The sequence below is a fragment of the Siphateles boraxobius genome, unplaced genomic scaffold, assembly GCF_051911475.1.
Source record: "Siphateles boraxobius isolate OS27281-9 unplaced genomic scaffold, OSU_SipBor_1 19, whole genome shotgun sequence".
NCBI classification, from domain to species: Eukaryota; Metazoa; Chordata; class Actinopteri; order Cypriniformes; family Leuciscidae; genus Siphateles; species Siphateles boraxobius.
The window spans coordinates 24,452,627-24,467,310 of record NW_027508799.1 but is presented as its reverse complement, the minus strand read 5'-3'; the positions used below and the strand labels follow the sequence as shown (position 1 = coordinate 24,467,310).

Sequence of the window (14,684 nt, the reverse complement as noted above, 5' to 3'; positions counted from 1 at the left end):
CGCCTGCGCTTGGATCAGATCCAACTGGTTGATTAAACCGAACAGAAGTATCTCTTGAACTTGAGTCCTAAGCTTGGTAAGGCTGTCTGTTAACAGAGGCGGCAGCACTGAATAAAGTAATACACATTACAAGACATTACTGGATACAAGCAAAATAGAGACATTGAGGTTCTAAACCAGTTTGGACAGGATGCAGCCCTTATGCAGCTGGTAAACGTGACCGGGAGGAGTGATTATAGTGGAGAATTGTGGAAAATTACACATCTGATGTTGATTTATGGGTTTTATGCAGTTGCTTATGCAATGCACTAAACTTGATTTTCATTTCCTACACGGTGAATTGTCTGTGTGTAAAATCAGCCATGATTTTTAACTACTTAAAGGGATAGTTCAGCCAAAAAGTAAGTGTGATACACCTTTATGTGGTAAATAATAACCAGCACAGCGTTTAGTAGACTTCAATTTTTATTGTGCAATGCAATATAAATGTAGGGGGGAACCAAATCAGAGCGGAACCAAAGTGCGGGTATTGTTGCATCACGGTATCTCGGTGACGGCCGCCTTCCTCTTCTCTCAGATCGAGATTTGGGAACGAAGAAGGCGGTTCGCTCTTTCACTCACTGATTCTGTTTTGCTGGTTGGTACTTAATGAAAGAATGTTTAAAACAGTTTCTTTATGATGTGTATGTGGTGTATTAAAGCTTGAATGAGTGTTTAGGGAATTTTTGAATGGTGTAGCCGAATTAAAGAACCGCGTTTACAACCGCGGGAAACGGGTATTGTAAACAATGGCGCGAGCAGCTGAATAGTACATGAGTATTGTAGCTATATGGATGAATAGGTGTGCTGATGTCCTCACTTCCTGATAATGTGTATTTCGAGTGATTAAGGTGTCCTGACAGGCTATAAATAATGGTTAATGTTAAGAGAAAAGGGGAAGGTTTGTTAAAACATAAAGGGGAGTTGTTACTAAAGTTATACAGAAGCAGTTACGTGTCTGGTCTGTATTTAAAATGTATTGTAAGTTTAACAGTTATCCCTATGTGTATAATTATTCATGTTTTGTCACTAAAAGCCATTTAAATATTCATCTACAGCCAAAGAGGGTTTACAATTCAGATTAGTTACATCAGTATAATGGTGTATTTCTGGAGTTAAAAAGAAAACAAATATATATAAATATATATATATATATATATATATATATATATATATATAGCCTATATATAAAAATATATATAGCTTAAAACATGATTTATACTTTTGATATTATTTCACTTTAAAGAAAGAGTTATGTTTATTTTGGTGAAGACATGATTATGTCTGTGAATGTGAGATATGTTGCCCACTGATTTGTGGAAAGTAGAGAAAACTATTAATCTGTTTAAATTGAAATTAACAAATGAACACTGAAACATGTTTACACCAGGGAAATGTTATTTTGTTTATTGCATGAGTTGAGAAATTTGTAATAAACAGATCGAGATTTGGGAACGAAGATGGCCGTTCGCTCTTTCACTCACTGATTCTGTTTTGCAGCTTTCATCTAAGAGAGTTGAGAGTAGCGAATCACAACCAAAATCATTTGTTACGGCAGTTACAGCATTTGAAACCCGTAACGTAAGTCATACAGGTTGGAAACAACATGCTATTTCACATACAGTATTTAATTCTTAATATTCCTAGAGATTTTGCAGGGGGAAAAATGTTTCTTCACCTTCCAAAATTCATCATGATTTACAATCACATCGAGTACAACTAGCACTAATAGGCATTAATCTAATTACACAACTGCTTCTGATGGTCCATGACAGTTTGATTTTCTGTAGGAGTTTAGAGGTTGTTGATGAAGAGAAAGATGGTTCTAGCAGATGTCCATTAGTTCAGAGAGGCTCTAGTAGCCAAAGCTGCCATTCGATGGTGGGCATCTCCTACAGGGCGTTTAGGTAGTTTTACTGCAGTCTTAATGGTCTGTTTACTGCTGTTTAAAAGGAGAGCTCTGGCTCATAATGCTTTAATAAGACTTCTCATAAAATAGAGGCTTTCAGGGCAGATCCAGACATGCTAATTATGGTGAGAGGACAGAGCAGAAAGAGAGACGGTCATAGTGTTTGGAAGAAATATTTAAGCGAATATGTGAAATTTTTTGTCAGTTGGGAAAGGCAATAATCAAACATGTCAAAATAAAACAATGACTGACTCATCTGAGCTTGTTTCAGAGCAAAATATTAAGCTAAGCGCAAAAATTAATGTTTTCTACACATTTTCTTCAAGTCTTATTGTATTCAGATTTAGTATGTACAGTAATTTGCAGTTTACTTTTTTTATAATAAACTAGCCTATAACTAAGAAGCTACAATTAATGTATTTATAATATAGTATAAATGTAAACAAATTACATTTTTAATTTCTATTTAGTATTTCTCCCCCCTTTTCCTGAAACAAAACCAGTTAAGAACTCCTGGTGAAGCAAGCTACTAGCGTTTTTAAGCTACAGTTTCAACGCAACCTCTGTTATTCACACACATTATGCAAAAAAAAAAAAAGAAAGAAAAACTTTCCACAAACACTATGCAACACTACTCAGCTAAAAAAGACATAATCTAAAGACATAAAAAAAAACGTAATCTAAGACCCGCATATCTTCAACTGGTGCTGAATGGTAGAGCGGAGCCCGTATCCTCCATTACTGAAGTATGATTACAGAGCTCTGGCATTCGCTTCACCTCGGGATGAATAACCCTCCTTATGAATGAGCATAGTCAAGAATATTCTCTGTCCCTCTCTCTCTCTCTCTCTCTCTCTCTCTCTCGCTTTTTTGGTGTCTCTGTCAGCTTTGATTTCTCACTTCCTTTCAGAAAACATCCAAGAACTTCACAAACGTGGAACTGTGGCTGAATTTAAAATGGTCAAGGAAAAACTGTCTTTGTTGCACCCAAAATTTCGAACAAGAGAAGCCTTGAGCGTGATTTATTTGTACTTACAGAACAGAAAACCATTTAATTTAATAGTATTAATAATAGAGACAAGCACAATGAATCACACAATGACTAACATTTCCATGATGCTCTGCTCCCTCTATGCAGTGTGTAATCAGTGATGTAACAGAAGAAACCATGTGCAGTCACCCTGCTGAACTGCAAACGGGCTTTATCAATTATAGAGGGCACAGAGGAGTGGTAGACCAAACAAAGCTCAACTAAAAATAGACACATATCAAATGCATGACATGTCATGGCTATTTTTAGACCCAATGTGTTCATGCAGTGCAGTAGCTCAAACCTTCCTCTTACTGATACAGATCTAATACATATCCTTATGTCAGGAACATACTCTACACAAGAACACAAACATGGATGTGAATCCCAAAGTATGCCAAGTGTGAGGTGGCATGAACTACTGTTCAAAAGTTTATAGTCAGTACATTTTTTATTTGACCTGAAAGAATTCTTAGAATTCAAATTTTTATTTGAAAGAAATTAATACTTTATTTAGCAAGGATGCATTATGATGCAATTTATCAAAAAGTAACAGTAAACTTTTATGATGTTCCAAAAAAATCTTTTTCAAATAAATGCTGTTCTTTTTACTCTATTAATCAAAGAATCCACAAAAATATTAGCCACAAAACATTGATGAAAATAAGAAAGGTTTCTTAAGCAGCAAATCAAAATGTTTCTGAAGGATCATGTGACACTGAAGACTGGAGTAATGATTCTGCAAATGCAGCCTTGCCATCACAGGAATAAATTACATTTTGAAATATTAAAATAGAAAACAGATATTTTAAATTTTAATATTTCACAATATTACAGTTCTTACTGTATTTTGGATCAGATAAATGACTTTAAAAACATTACAAATCCCAAACGTTTGAGTGGTAGCATGCATACTTTTTTCAGCACTCAGGGGGACGATTAAACATGAAACTAGATGTTATTCAGATATAAAATTATAGAAGATCAAGAAAGCTTATAATATCCCACAATCCTGTGCCTTTCAGCAGTTAGCTCATGAAACATGACATTAACAAGACTGATTGAAAGTGAATTTATTTATATAGTTATCACTTTTCAATTAAATCTTTAGAGAGAAATAAGCATTGAATTATTATATATTAGTTTGCTTAGGCCTCTAAAGATCACTTGAATTTGTTCTAGATCATAAATGATGTTATGATGCCATGAAAGCTTTGGAAAGGCTTTCTGTGAAGTCACTGACTGTGTTTACACAGAATGAAAAGGTGAGGCTGCATCCTCCTATTTTTCTCAGTTACCTTCATTCCCCCATGTGCCCTCCCTTGTTTTCTGAGGCTGAATAATAAGCCAAGTATAAGAGGCTGGTGTGTGTGTGTGCGCGTGTATGTCTGACCCCAGATACACTAACAGACCAGCATGTTGTCGGCAGTGTGGATCTCAGACCGCTCCCAGGTCACTATTGCAATTCTCATTTGCAGGCTTTACCCACAAAACAACCGCAGCAAAAGGTTTACAGCTCTGCCTCAGAACAGACCAACTGCAGCTAAACTTGCCTAGAAAACTGCACAAAATAGTCATTACAATGGAATGAGACACACACGCACAGAGAGAGAGAGAGGCAACAAGACAGACAGGAGGTTTATAAACACGTTATAGTGTGGACACTGAAACCACGCAAGCCTTAGGAAAATACAGGACAACTATGAAATGTGCTATATTTTTATATTTTTTAACTATATTTTTACATTTACTGAAGATAGCAGTAATGCTCGCTTTACCAAACCCCCCAAATTACGGAGATATTATTTTCCTATGATCGTGTGAATGTGATAAATTGTGGCAAAGCAGACTGACATATAATATATGTTGTTTAATCTCAGCCAGTCTAATAATTGTATGTTGTGTTCGATTACTAGATTGGGTTGTTGTCACACGACAGGAAATGGTTCTTTTCTCTCTGATAAGTGAAGCTACTGCAACATGCCACAACACAGGCGAGAGAGAGAGAGAGAGAGAGAGAGAGAGAGAGAGAGAGAGAGAGAGAGAGAGAGAGAGAGAGAGAGAGAGAGAGAGAGAGAGAGAGAGAGAGAGAGAGAGAGAGAGAAAGAGAGAGAGAGCAGCCTGGCTGTCATGGCAACCCTCCCATGGATTCATAAAGGGAAGAGGCCGAAGTTTTGCTGTCATAGATGTATTCAGGACACAAACATTTTGAAGTGTCTCTTACAAATGAGTTGTGTACTTTCACACTGGATGTTTCTCTATAGGCCTGCTCTGTTTCTCTGCAGAAAAGCCCAACTCGAAACCACTGTGTTTTCCTCTGGGGTTTGGCATAAGCAGCTGCAGAGAGAGTGATAAAACTGTTGTATACACGGGACACAGACACACACACTCAACATGCCCATATTCACATATGCACTCCGAAACACACACACAGTTTCCCGTGCATCTAAAGCATGCTGTCCTGCAGCATATTTCATCATTAAATTTCAACACTTAATCCTCTGCTCCAGTGGCTCCAGCGCTCTCACATCATTTCAATAATCTACATTTGTGGTGAGCATCCAAACACACACACACATCCAACAAAGGCGAGCCAACCCACCAGGTTTGGGCACACAAAGTAGGGATGGGTCACGGTGGTAAACCAGTTGACTAATCATCCAAAAACAGACAATATACATTTATAACAATTTATATTTTCATATTTTATATATTCATAAATGCATATTCAATAAAGAACTAATAATAATAATTTGTTATGTATTTGTTTGTTTAATAGTTTATTCATACATTTATTCATTCAAGTATAAGTAGACTGACACATACCTAATACAGTACAAAGTGTATTCGCCCCATGTACATGCTCACGAATCCGTAAAATAAGAAGGACTGTAAAAAATTAGTGAGAGAGGGATGTACAGGCAGGCAGATCTAAAGGATAACGTGACCTTTTCCCCACCACCTTCTACCATTCATAGACAAATTGAAGCCTTTCCGCCAGCCATCACAATCGACAACCGGCAATCTGAGCCGTCATCCTGAAACAACCCGTCTCCACGGTCTGAACAATTTTACAGTGTCTGAATCGTGCCCTTTGAACTGTGCATCTCCTCAGTGGCGTCTCCATGGGCTGAAGAATTCACTTCAGTGCACACCTCATGGCTAAATGCACAGAACCTCATCAGATAACACATATACTTCGACCCATCTACACACAAGCACTTTCCCCTCTGTCCTTCACACTGGGCGCTGTCAGCCAGACTTCCTGTGCCAGGTCTGCTTCAAGGTTAGCTGCTCATTGTATTGAGTGAGTGGCTGAGGTTCTCTCAGCGGCAAGCAGGACTACTGGATGCATTATCACCTCGGCGGGGGGATTATCCGGCCCTCCTGGCCTGCATGTACCCCGCCAGTGAAACGGGCTGCCACGAATGCCTCACGCGAAAGGATTAAAAGACTGTCGACTTACCCCTTGGCTCAAGACAGATTCGCTGACCGCAATTAATAGGTTTAATTTCACCCTTTTTGACATAGCTACTGGCCAAAGCAGATGATTGAGGCCTTGGCCATATGGCCTATTTATTAGACATAAACACTGAAAAGCATCATGATGGGTTTTTGAAAGGATAATGTAGATGCCTACTAAAGAGAACTAAAGAGATTGGAGAGAATTAAGCCAATGTCTAAAATCATATGTGGGGGCATAAATTACACTTATAACATAAATTTAGGCCTAGGCCTATATTTAAATGTAATTAAAGGGGTACTTTACTGCTGGCAAAATGGGCTTTCAATAAAACTTTGCTGCTTATAGAATAGAATAGGCTTTTGTCTTCTCTTTTGCCAAATACGTAGGAAAACTTCAGCACCCATAATGCACTTGGTATGTTGACGTCCAAGGCCACTCAAACCAGTCTACTATGGATACGCTTGATCAGAGTGAAATGTTGCCTTGCTTTAGTAGGAAATACTTCTTAGCAAACTTTTAGTCAAAATGGTGTTGACTTGTTTTGTTCCCTGGTGCAAGAATTTAAAAGAGTAAACGTTTAGTGGGAGTGAGTAACTTTTGGTTTCCAGCGAAGGATCCAGTGCGTTGTAAAATATGCTGTGGCAAATATGGAGTGAATGCCACAAAGGAAAATCTGCAAATCTTATAGTCAACATTTCAAACTGGATGACCACAAACAGATCATTTTATGCCAAATAGAGGGGGAAAGCTGAAAAATAACAACTGCTGTCCTGTCGATCCAACTGTCCGTAAGCTGTCAAAGGTCTTTTATGACATCAAGCGGACTTTTGCTGACAAATAAATGTGAATTTCTCGGCCTATGTAACACGGACAACGAGAAAACATTGCATATTTTCAACCCGCTTTGTATTGTTACAATGTCAGAAGTATGTGTAAAGGAACAAAGTTGCACTTTAAATACTATTATTATTTTAATAATTGATTTTTTAAATAATAATACATAATAGTAATAATAATAATAATAAAAATTATTCTATATTATCAAATATTTTATTAAATAAATACATTAAATAAATATACTAGATAGCTACATGAAAAAGTGCATACAAAATTTCATACAAATTTGTGGGGAAAAAGGAGGCAAAGGGAGAGAGGGATGGATAGATGGGTGGATTAATGAAGAACAAGGGAGCAAGAGGGGACTAAGAGGTTCCAAAGTCCCAAAACCACATCTGGTCTGGGGGTCTGCCGCAGTGCCAGGGGTGTTGAACAACTGCTGCAGCAAACGCAGCAGTTTCGTGTTTTCAGCTCTGTGTTTTTTATGCTGATGGCCGTGTGTGCACGCATTATAAAAATGTGTCTGTGTGATATTCTCTGGAGGGTTTAGAAGTTGTTTACTGCATCTCTCTGGGGTTTGGCTACAGCTCTGACTTTTAACACTGTGAGAGACAGAACATCCTGCCATTGCACCTCCTCTCGGAGTCAATCATACAGACAACGCTAACTACAGTCGGAGAACCGCAGTCATGCTGAATGCAGTAAGCCTTGGATTGTCCTGTTCAAATTGAAAATAAATACCTGGTGGAGATTCTAAACTGCATTGAATGAAAAAAATAAATAAATAAAATTCACAGCAACACAAGGAAAAACAAGACATTTCAAAACTCTTATTTTGATTTCATGGGGTCTTTTTCCCCCAGGTTTCCGTACGACTCTCGCATAAACGATCAACGTTGCTCCAGATAATATTTACTTTTCGTGATGAGCTCGTCTTCAGCTAGTAAACAATTTACTGAGTGTGTTACTGAGTGTGCTGGCGGACTATAAATCACCATGCAAAAGGGACAGTAATAAACTCATTTTCACTGATTAATGACTGCCAGCGAGGACTATTTTCTTGTTTTGTCTAAAAGGCAACTGTGACATCATCGACTGTTTTCCCGCAGAGATCTGCAATCACTGAAATGGCAACTAAAAGGTTTCTGTGTGTGTGTGTGTGTGTGTGTGTGTGTGTGTGTGTGTGTGTGTGTGTGTGTGTGTGTGTGTGTGTGTGTGTGTGTGTGTGTGTGTGTGTGTGTGTGTGTGTGTGTGTGTGTGTGTGTGTGTGTGTCCGTCTGCCTGAAAGAGAAAGACACTGTGTTGTCTGTCTGTTCCTTGGAGATTTGTTTGGCTTGTTCGTATCTGGAATTCGGTGTCTGTCATTTCTTCAATCATAGTCTCTAACAAAACAAGTCGGCCATTTTTGTGTAATGGAATGGCACACAGAAAACATCCTTATTACCTGCAAGATCTTACAGAGTTAGTGGTATGAGTGCTCCATCTCTATAATTACAACAATCTGTTGTAATTACAAAACTGTAACAATTATAAGTATAGCCTAAGTTTTAATAATCGTTCTAATTCAATAATAGGGAAGTCGACACCAAAACTAAATAGATAATGACACAGAGGAACAATATCATTGGAATCACTTTCAGAACGATCTTTTCCAGCTGATAAATGACAGCCAATCGGAATCCACCAGACTGTAAAGAGCTCAAGCATTTATTTGGCAGAAAGCATAACTTATAATAAAGCAAATGTCATTGTGCCTTGGTGTGGAAGATAATATAGTTGTCATGCTTGGTGTGAACAAGTCTTAAATCTGGCATAAGTTCCAGAACAACTAACATTGCTTACAGCACCAAAACAGGTTTTTTTTATTTTTTGGGGGGTGGGCTGGACTAGTCTGTTATGCCATGGATTTTCATCCACAGCCAGACCCAACTACAAAACACACCACCACAAGAAAAAGAACGCGTCAAATTGGAATCCTGCCTTTTGGCAAAGATTTGCCCGTCTGTAACGTCAACACCCTGGAGGTTTAGCACTTGAGAAAAAGAGGAAAATGATACTCAAATCATTCTCACTCATCCTCTCGGTCTGTCTTACCCTCCCTTGCTGTCGTGCTCTCTCTCTATTTTAATGTTATTTTCTGCTCTGTGCAGTGTCTGGCTGGCCCTTGGATTCGTCTCAGACATGGGCTCCTCTGAGGCACAGTCAGAGAAGAGGGTACCGGGCCGAAAGCCCCTGCACCGCATCATCCAATTACCCCCGACAGCCTCTGCCTGTGCAGGGATTCCCATGGCCCTCTCTGCCTGCCTCTCATTGCGCCGCTTACCAACTGTTTCTCTCTACACGCGTCATACACAACAGCAGAAGATTGCCAAGCATGACCATGATTGCAAAACTCACTGGATCTAACGTTCTTACAGAACGGATGTAGTTGACCCCGCACTGATCTTTTCATGTGTCATAAAATGCCCAAAGTCAGCAATTACTACACAAGACTAGCTGGATCTCTGATGATTTTTAGAAGCTTACAACAATGATAAAATTCTTGGATCAGTTAACTCCTTGGTTTCTCACGCTCTTACAAAAGAAACAAAAGTCCTACCTTTTTCAGACGACCTCCTTTGGTCCCCACAAAAGCCAAAGAGTGGTTCTTGTACACGTAGGCGATAACGGATGTCAGTTTGTCATTGGATTCGGAGAAGAGTGGAATTCCGCGTACCATCTCAGAGACGCCAAGTGGGGCGTTCATATCCAGACCACAGAAGTTGTCATCGATGGTGAGAAGCTAGAAAGGAGAACAAAGAATGTTTAATTCAACTAATTAAGAGTAGTGTGCAAACTAACGCACTAACAGTCTCTACATTAATTTAAAAACAATAGATGAAGAATCTAAAACTAGTCAACAACATTATCATTAGCAAGGATGTGGAAAATGCTACCAAGGTGGGAGAAAAATCTTTTCTGTTTCTTTAGACTAGTGTGTCACAACATACGTTTATTGGACCATTTGCGAGGCAGCTTCACTACAGATTCATCATTGTCACTATTTTGCATCAACTCAGCCAGTCATATCTAAAATGGGTTGAGAGGTTTATCTGATATTAGACCATGTGCATTTATCATTTCAGGTGGAAAAGCATCTTAAAAAACATCTTTTAAATATGGCGTTTCAGGTGATGCCGTGTGACTTTGTGTGACAAGTAACATATGGCTGGGAAAGTTGCCAGTGTCAGCCAGAATAGAGTGATTTACAGCTTCTGATATAGAAATAATAATTTGGTAATGCATCCATATTTCAGTCTGCTGAGAGGGCTTTGGAAACAACGGCATCCATTGAAACAGCTGTACAGACCTCAGGATAAAATGTCAAACAAATCGAAAGCATGATTAATGATGCCCAGGGCTTTGACTCATTGGGGGCATGAAACCATAACACTTCTCAAGTGCTGCCAAATATGATATGTTCATGTTCTTTAATTCATTCATGAGTGTTTTCTCAGGCTCTGATCTGGCCTGCTCAGGACTAAAATTTGAATGTAAATTTAAACTGATTTTAAAATATATTATCTTGATTCAAACAGAATCATTTTTAAAATCTTTTTTTAATAAAAATACTAATGTGTATTTTTAATCGAAAACACATTTCTGCTAAAGCATTCATACTTTGTTCATACAATATTTTATGCAATAAAGTGTAAATGTCGGTTGTGTGTGTGTGTGTGTGTGTGTGTGTGTGTGTGTGTGTGTGTGTGTGTGTGTGTGTGTGTGTGTGTGTGTGTGTGTGTGTGTGTGTGTGTGTGTGTGTGTGTGTGTGTGTGTGTGTGTGTGTGTGTGTGTGTTACGATCTGGGAAAACCCAACACATGGTGAAAAGCTGGTTTCAAAGCTTGAAAGCTGGTTTCAAGCCCCTTCGAAATCTATTTTTATTTCTTTCATCGTTTGTCGGTAACAAAAGTTATTGTTATCTGAAGTCGGCTGATCGCTATTATTTTCAGGAATGGAATTTTGAGAAAAACAGGTTTAATTAACTGTCATGTCCTGCTAGCGGGACAATTGGCGTTCTTTTTTTATTGCCTTTTTTTCATATCACATATTTTAGTAATCATCATAGATTTAGGAATCATTCAGCTACTTCAGACTCCGTTGTTTTCTTGTGCTCCGCTCCGCATCTCACAATAACTTTGTGAAAATCTTGCGTGCTGTTGTAGTTTACACAGGACTGACAGGAAATGCGCATTGATATACCTTTATTCTAGATGTTATGTGGTTTATTTTGATAGGTGATCTGTCTTTGTAGTGTTAAGAGGAGTATGGGCGATTCTTTTTATTCTTTTTTTTCTTTCTTTTTTCTTAAGGAGAAAGACACAGTCTTTTCAGCTTGCCATTATAAGTCACTATTTTTCTGCACTAAAAGAGTGAATTTTGCCAAGATATATTCAGAAATGATAGACAAGATGTTATAGTTTAATAATTTAATGAAAACCCAATTTTGACAAAAAAAAACTGACATACAACCCATTTTTAGACCTTACTGAAAACGTACCAGCGCGACATCAGACGGGGTTTCCCAGATCGCATCACATATATAAATATATATATATATATATATATATATATATATATATATATATATATATATGTATATATGTGTGTGTGTATATATATATATATATATATATATATATATATATATACAAGATTTTTACAAGATTATATATTACTAACTCACGTTAGATCCAGTGTGTATATATACGCTTACAAGATTTTGACCTACGTGATGTCAGGCACTTTAAAAGGACTAGTTTTGTTTTAAAAGCATGCCCCATAATTGTCCTTCATTGAGAAGCAGCATAACAGGTGTCTCAAACTGCTTTATTACCATTAATATTTAAGTTTTTAATGGCCTATTCTCTCAGTCAGAACATGAAACACGAGACAGCTTGAGTTGTATTTTGCCCCTAGGCACCAACCCACAGCACAGTCCCAAGTGACAAAGTGGGGCGAAGGGCAATCCTGAGTGATGCCCAAGTCGGGAGAGGAAGCATCTGGATGTACATTATCACTAACAGACTGTATGAACTGAAATAATGTACATACTCCCTTCAATTACATTTGAAGCGGTGTTTATCTTAATAACAACGGCCTCCGGCTAATGATATTTTTGAAAATCCATTGCAGGCCAGGGGACAAATCTGTAGTAGAGCAGTCATCGGACCAACCTCAGAGAGACCCGATCAATCAAGTGACCGGATGGGTCTTTACATGCAATATAGCAAATGTCTATTTGTCAGCGGTCAGGAGATAAGACCCTTCATTAAGCAAATGGAAGACAGGGGCTGTCTCTCTAAAATGGCGGTTTATGAGTGATCGGCCGAATCGATAGCGAACACCACACTCAATTCTCAGTTCACTCAATAGAAGCCGGAATGAAGAATAAATTGAGAAATAAAGAAGGGAGTTGAGAAAGAGAACAGGGAAATGTTCAACGCCGTATATGTTTTTTTTACTCTCTCTCTTTGCAGATGTCTGACCTTTAGAAATGTTCTGCTGTCAGCCAAAGTCTGCGTGCTGCTCGGCTCGCCTATAGAGTAATTGTGCTCATTTCTAGCGCACGGCTCCTGTTAGAAAGCCGCAGCTACATGAAAGATCTGTTTTCTGCAGTGTTAGTCTTTCTCCAGATGTCTCCTGTCCATATCGGGGGCCATGAATCATCATGGGTTGTTGAGGCAGCAGCAATCTGCTTTTACGTGCGCACCTGCTTACACACGCACAAAAAAAAAAGAAACTCGACCGCAATCACGGCTTTGATCCTGCTTACACGGGTCAAAGTGTGTAAAGCCCCAACACAGCAGACTTATAGCAACAGCTACAAAGACTTGCCACCTCTGATGTTAGGATTGAAAAAACTGCACTTAGAATAAACACAATGACATTAATCGTTGTGACACAGACTAATGCCTTTTGGCATTGCGGTTATTTTATCAGAAGGCCCAGGCCTCATGTGGCAGGGCGCATATGCCTGTGACACAGACAGGGGGGATTGGGCATGTGTCTCGTCGTCTTCTCATTGGCATATGCCACGGTATTTCTGGCAACCGGAACAACATGCCAATCAGACCCTATGTGCTGCAATCTAATGAAATAGGCTTCCTGTCTGTCAACCTTTCAGGAAGCAGACATGTTTTCATTACCTAGCCACATAAACATGACATTTTCTCTCTCCCCATCCCGACGCAAATAAAATCTTTCGACACCCCATGTGCGAGAGGGGGCGCCCTCCCTGCCGACCATCAACCTTTTCTACTTCTCCGTTTCTCTGACTTTAATGCTTCCCTTCCATCTACGACTGCCTCGCTCGCTCTCGGTGCAGAGCGCTCGAACAAGCTGCCGCATTATTGGCAATTTCACGCTGCGTGTCTGAAGGTGTAAAGGAGGTGGTGGTTGGGGGAAGAGAAAGATAGGAGGAGGGAATGGTTTGACGAGCGCAACTAAAAGCTTCTGGATCGGCGCAGGCGCCGTTTTTCATTTGAACTGGTTCCAGAGACAGGGAAGCAGAATCAGGTCATTCGGACCACTCGCTGCCTGGCTACGTCCAGCAACACAAAGGCAGCACTCTTTCCTTGTGCCGGCGTCTCTGTGTCCCAGGATAGAAACACAAGTAGTGAAATCCAAGCTTTTTTTCAGAAGCTTTTTTCTAGGTCTTTTTGTCCAATTGGAGCACATAAGGGACCAACCTTGAAGAGCATCTGGCACAAGAAGTAAAAGGAACCCTGAATGCAGGTCTAGAGCATGAACTACACACTTTTTAGTTCAAAAACACCTTTTGTATTCCTCACTGTTAGCTGAGAGGCCGCAAAACATTTTATTGTGCTATTAATAGATCACAGTTTGATCAAAATGCAGAGTTTATGCAAATAAACCCTGATCATTGCTGCGAGTTTACATCATTCAGATGATGAATCGGCTCTTCAAGAGCTAATTCTGCACAGTCATATAATTACCCTTTCAGAGGCTTTCCTTTTCATGCTCAAGTAATATCTCATGCAGGGATTGTTGTTAGCAACAAAGACATTATTTCTCACAAATCTCAGCTCCATGTTCGATGAAATTATATCAACACTCAATCAGCTCTGAGCACGGCAATCCTTGTGTTCTCACAATTCTGCAGCATTTAAGAGGTTGTTTTTTCGTGTCCGTTATGCATTTGATTGGGTGGATTCTCCACTCGGTCGGCCTTAATAGTGTCTATCAGGTTTGAACAACTGATAGACAATCACACCAGCTCTCCACAGAAAATAACCTTTCTGGAGGACAGCATAATGGCATTCTATTAGAGATTAACAAAATTGCATATCTGCAAACTGAACAACAAGTCGACTAATCGGTTTTAAGCAAACCCTGTATAAT

The 14,684-nt window shown here is 39.1% G+C and overlaps 1 protein-coding gene across 1 annotated transcript in view; it reads right to left on the bottom strand.

The window, feature by feature from the left end:
- The window catches only part of plxna4 (plexin A4), a 216,356-nt gene that overhangs the window by 175,058 nt on the left and 26,614 nt on the right, over window positions 1-14,684 (bottom strand). The window contains exon 3 of the mRNA XM_077234456.1: window positions 9,881-10,063. Coding sequence (XP_077090571.1) covers window positions 9,881-10,063 — 183 coding nt within the window. The remainder of the gene's footprint in view (window positions 1-9,880; window positions 10,064-14,684) is intronic.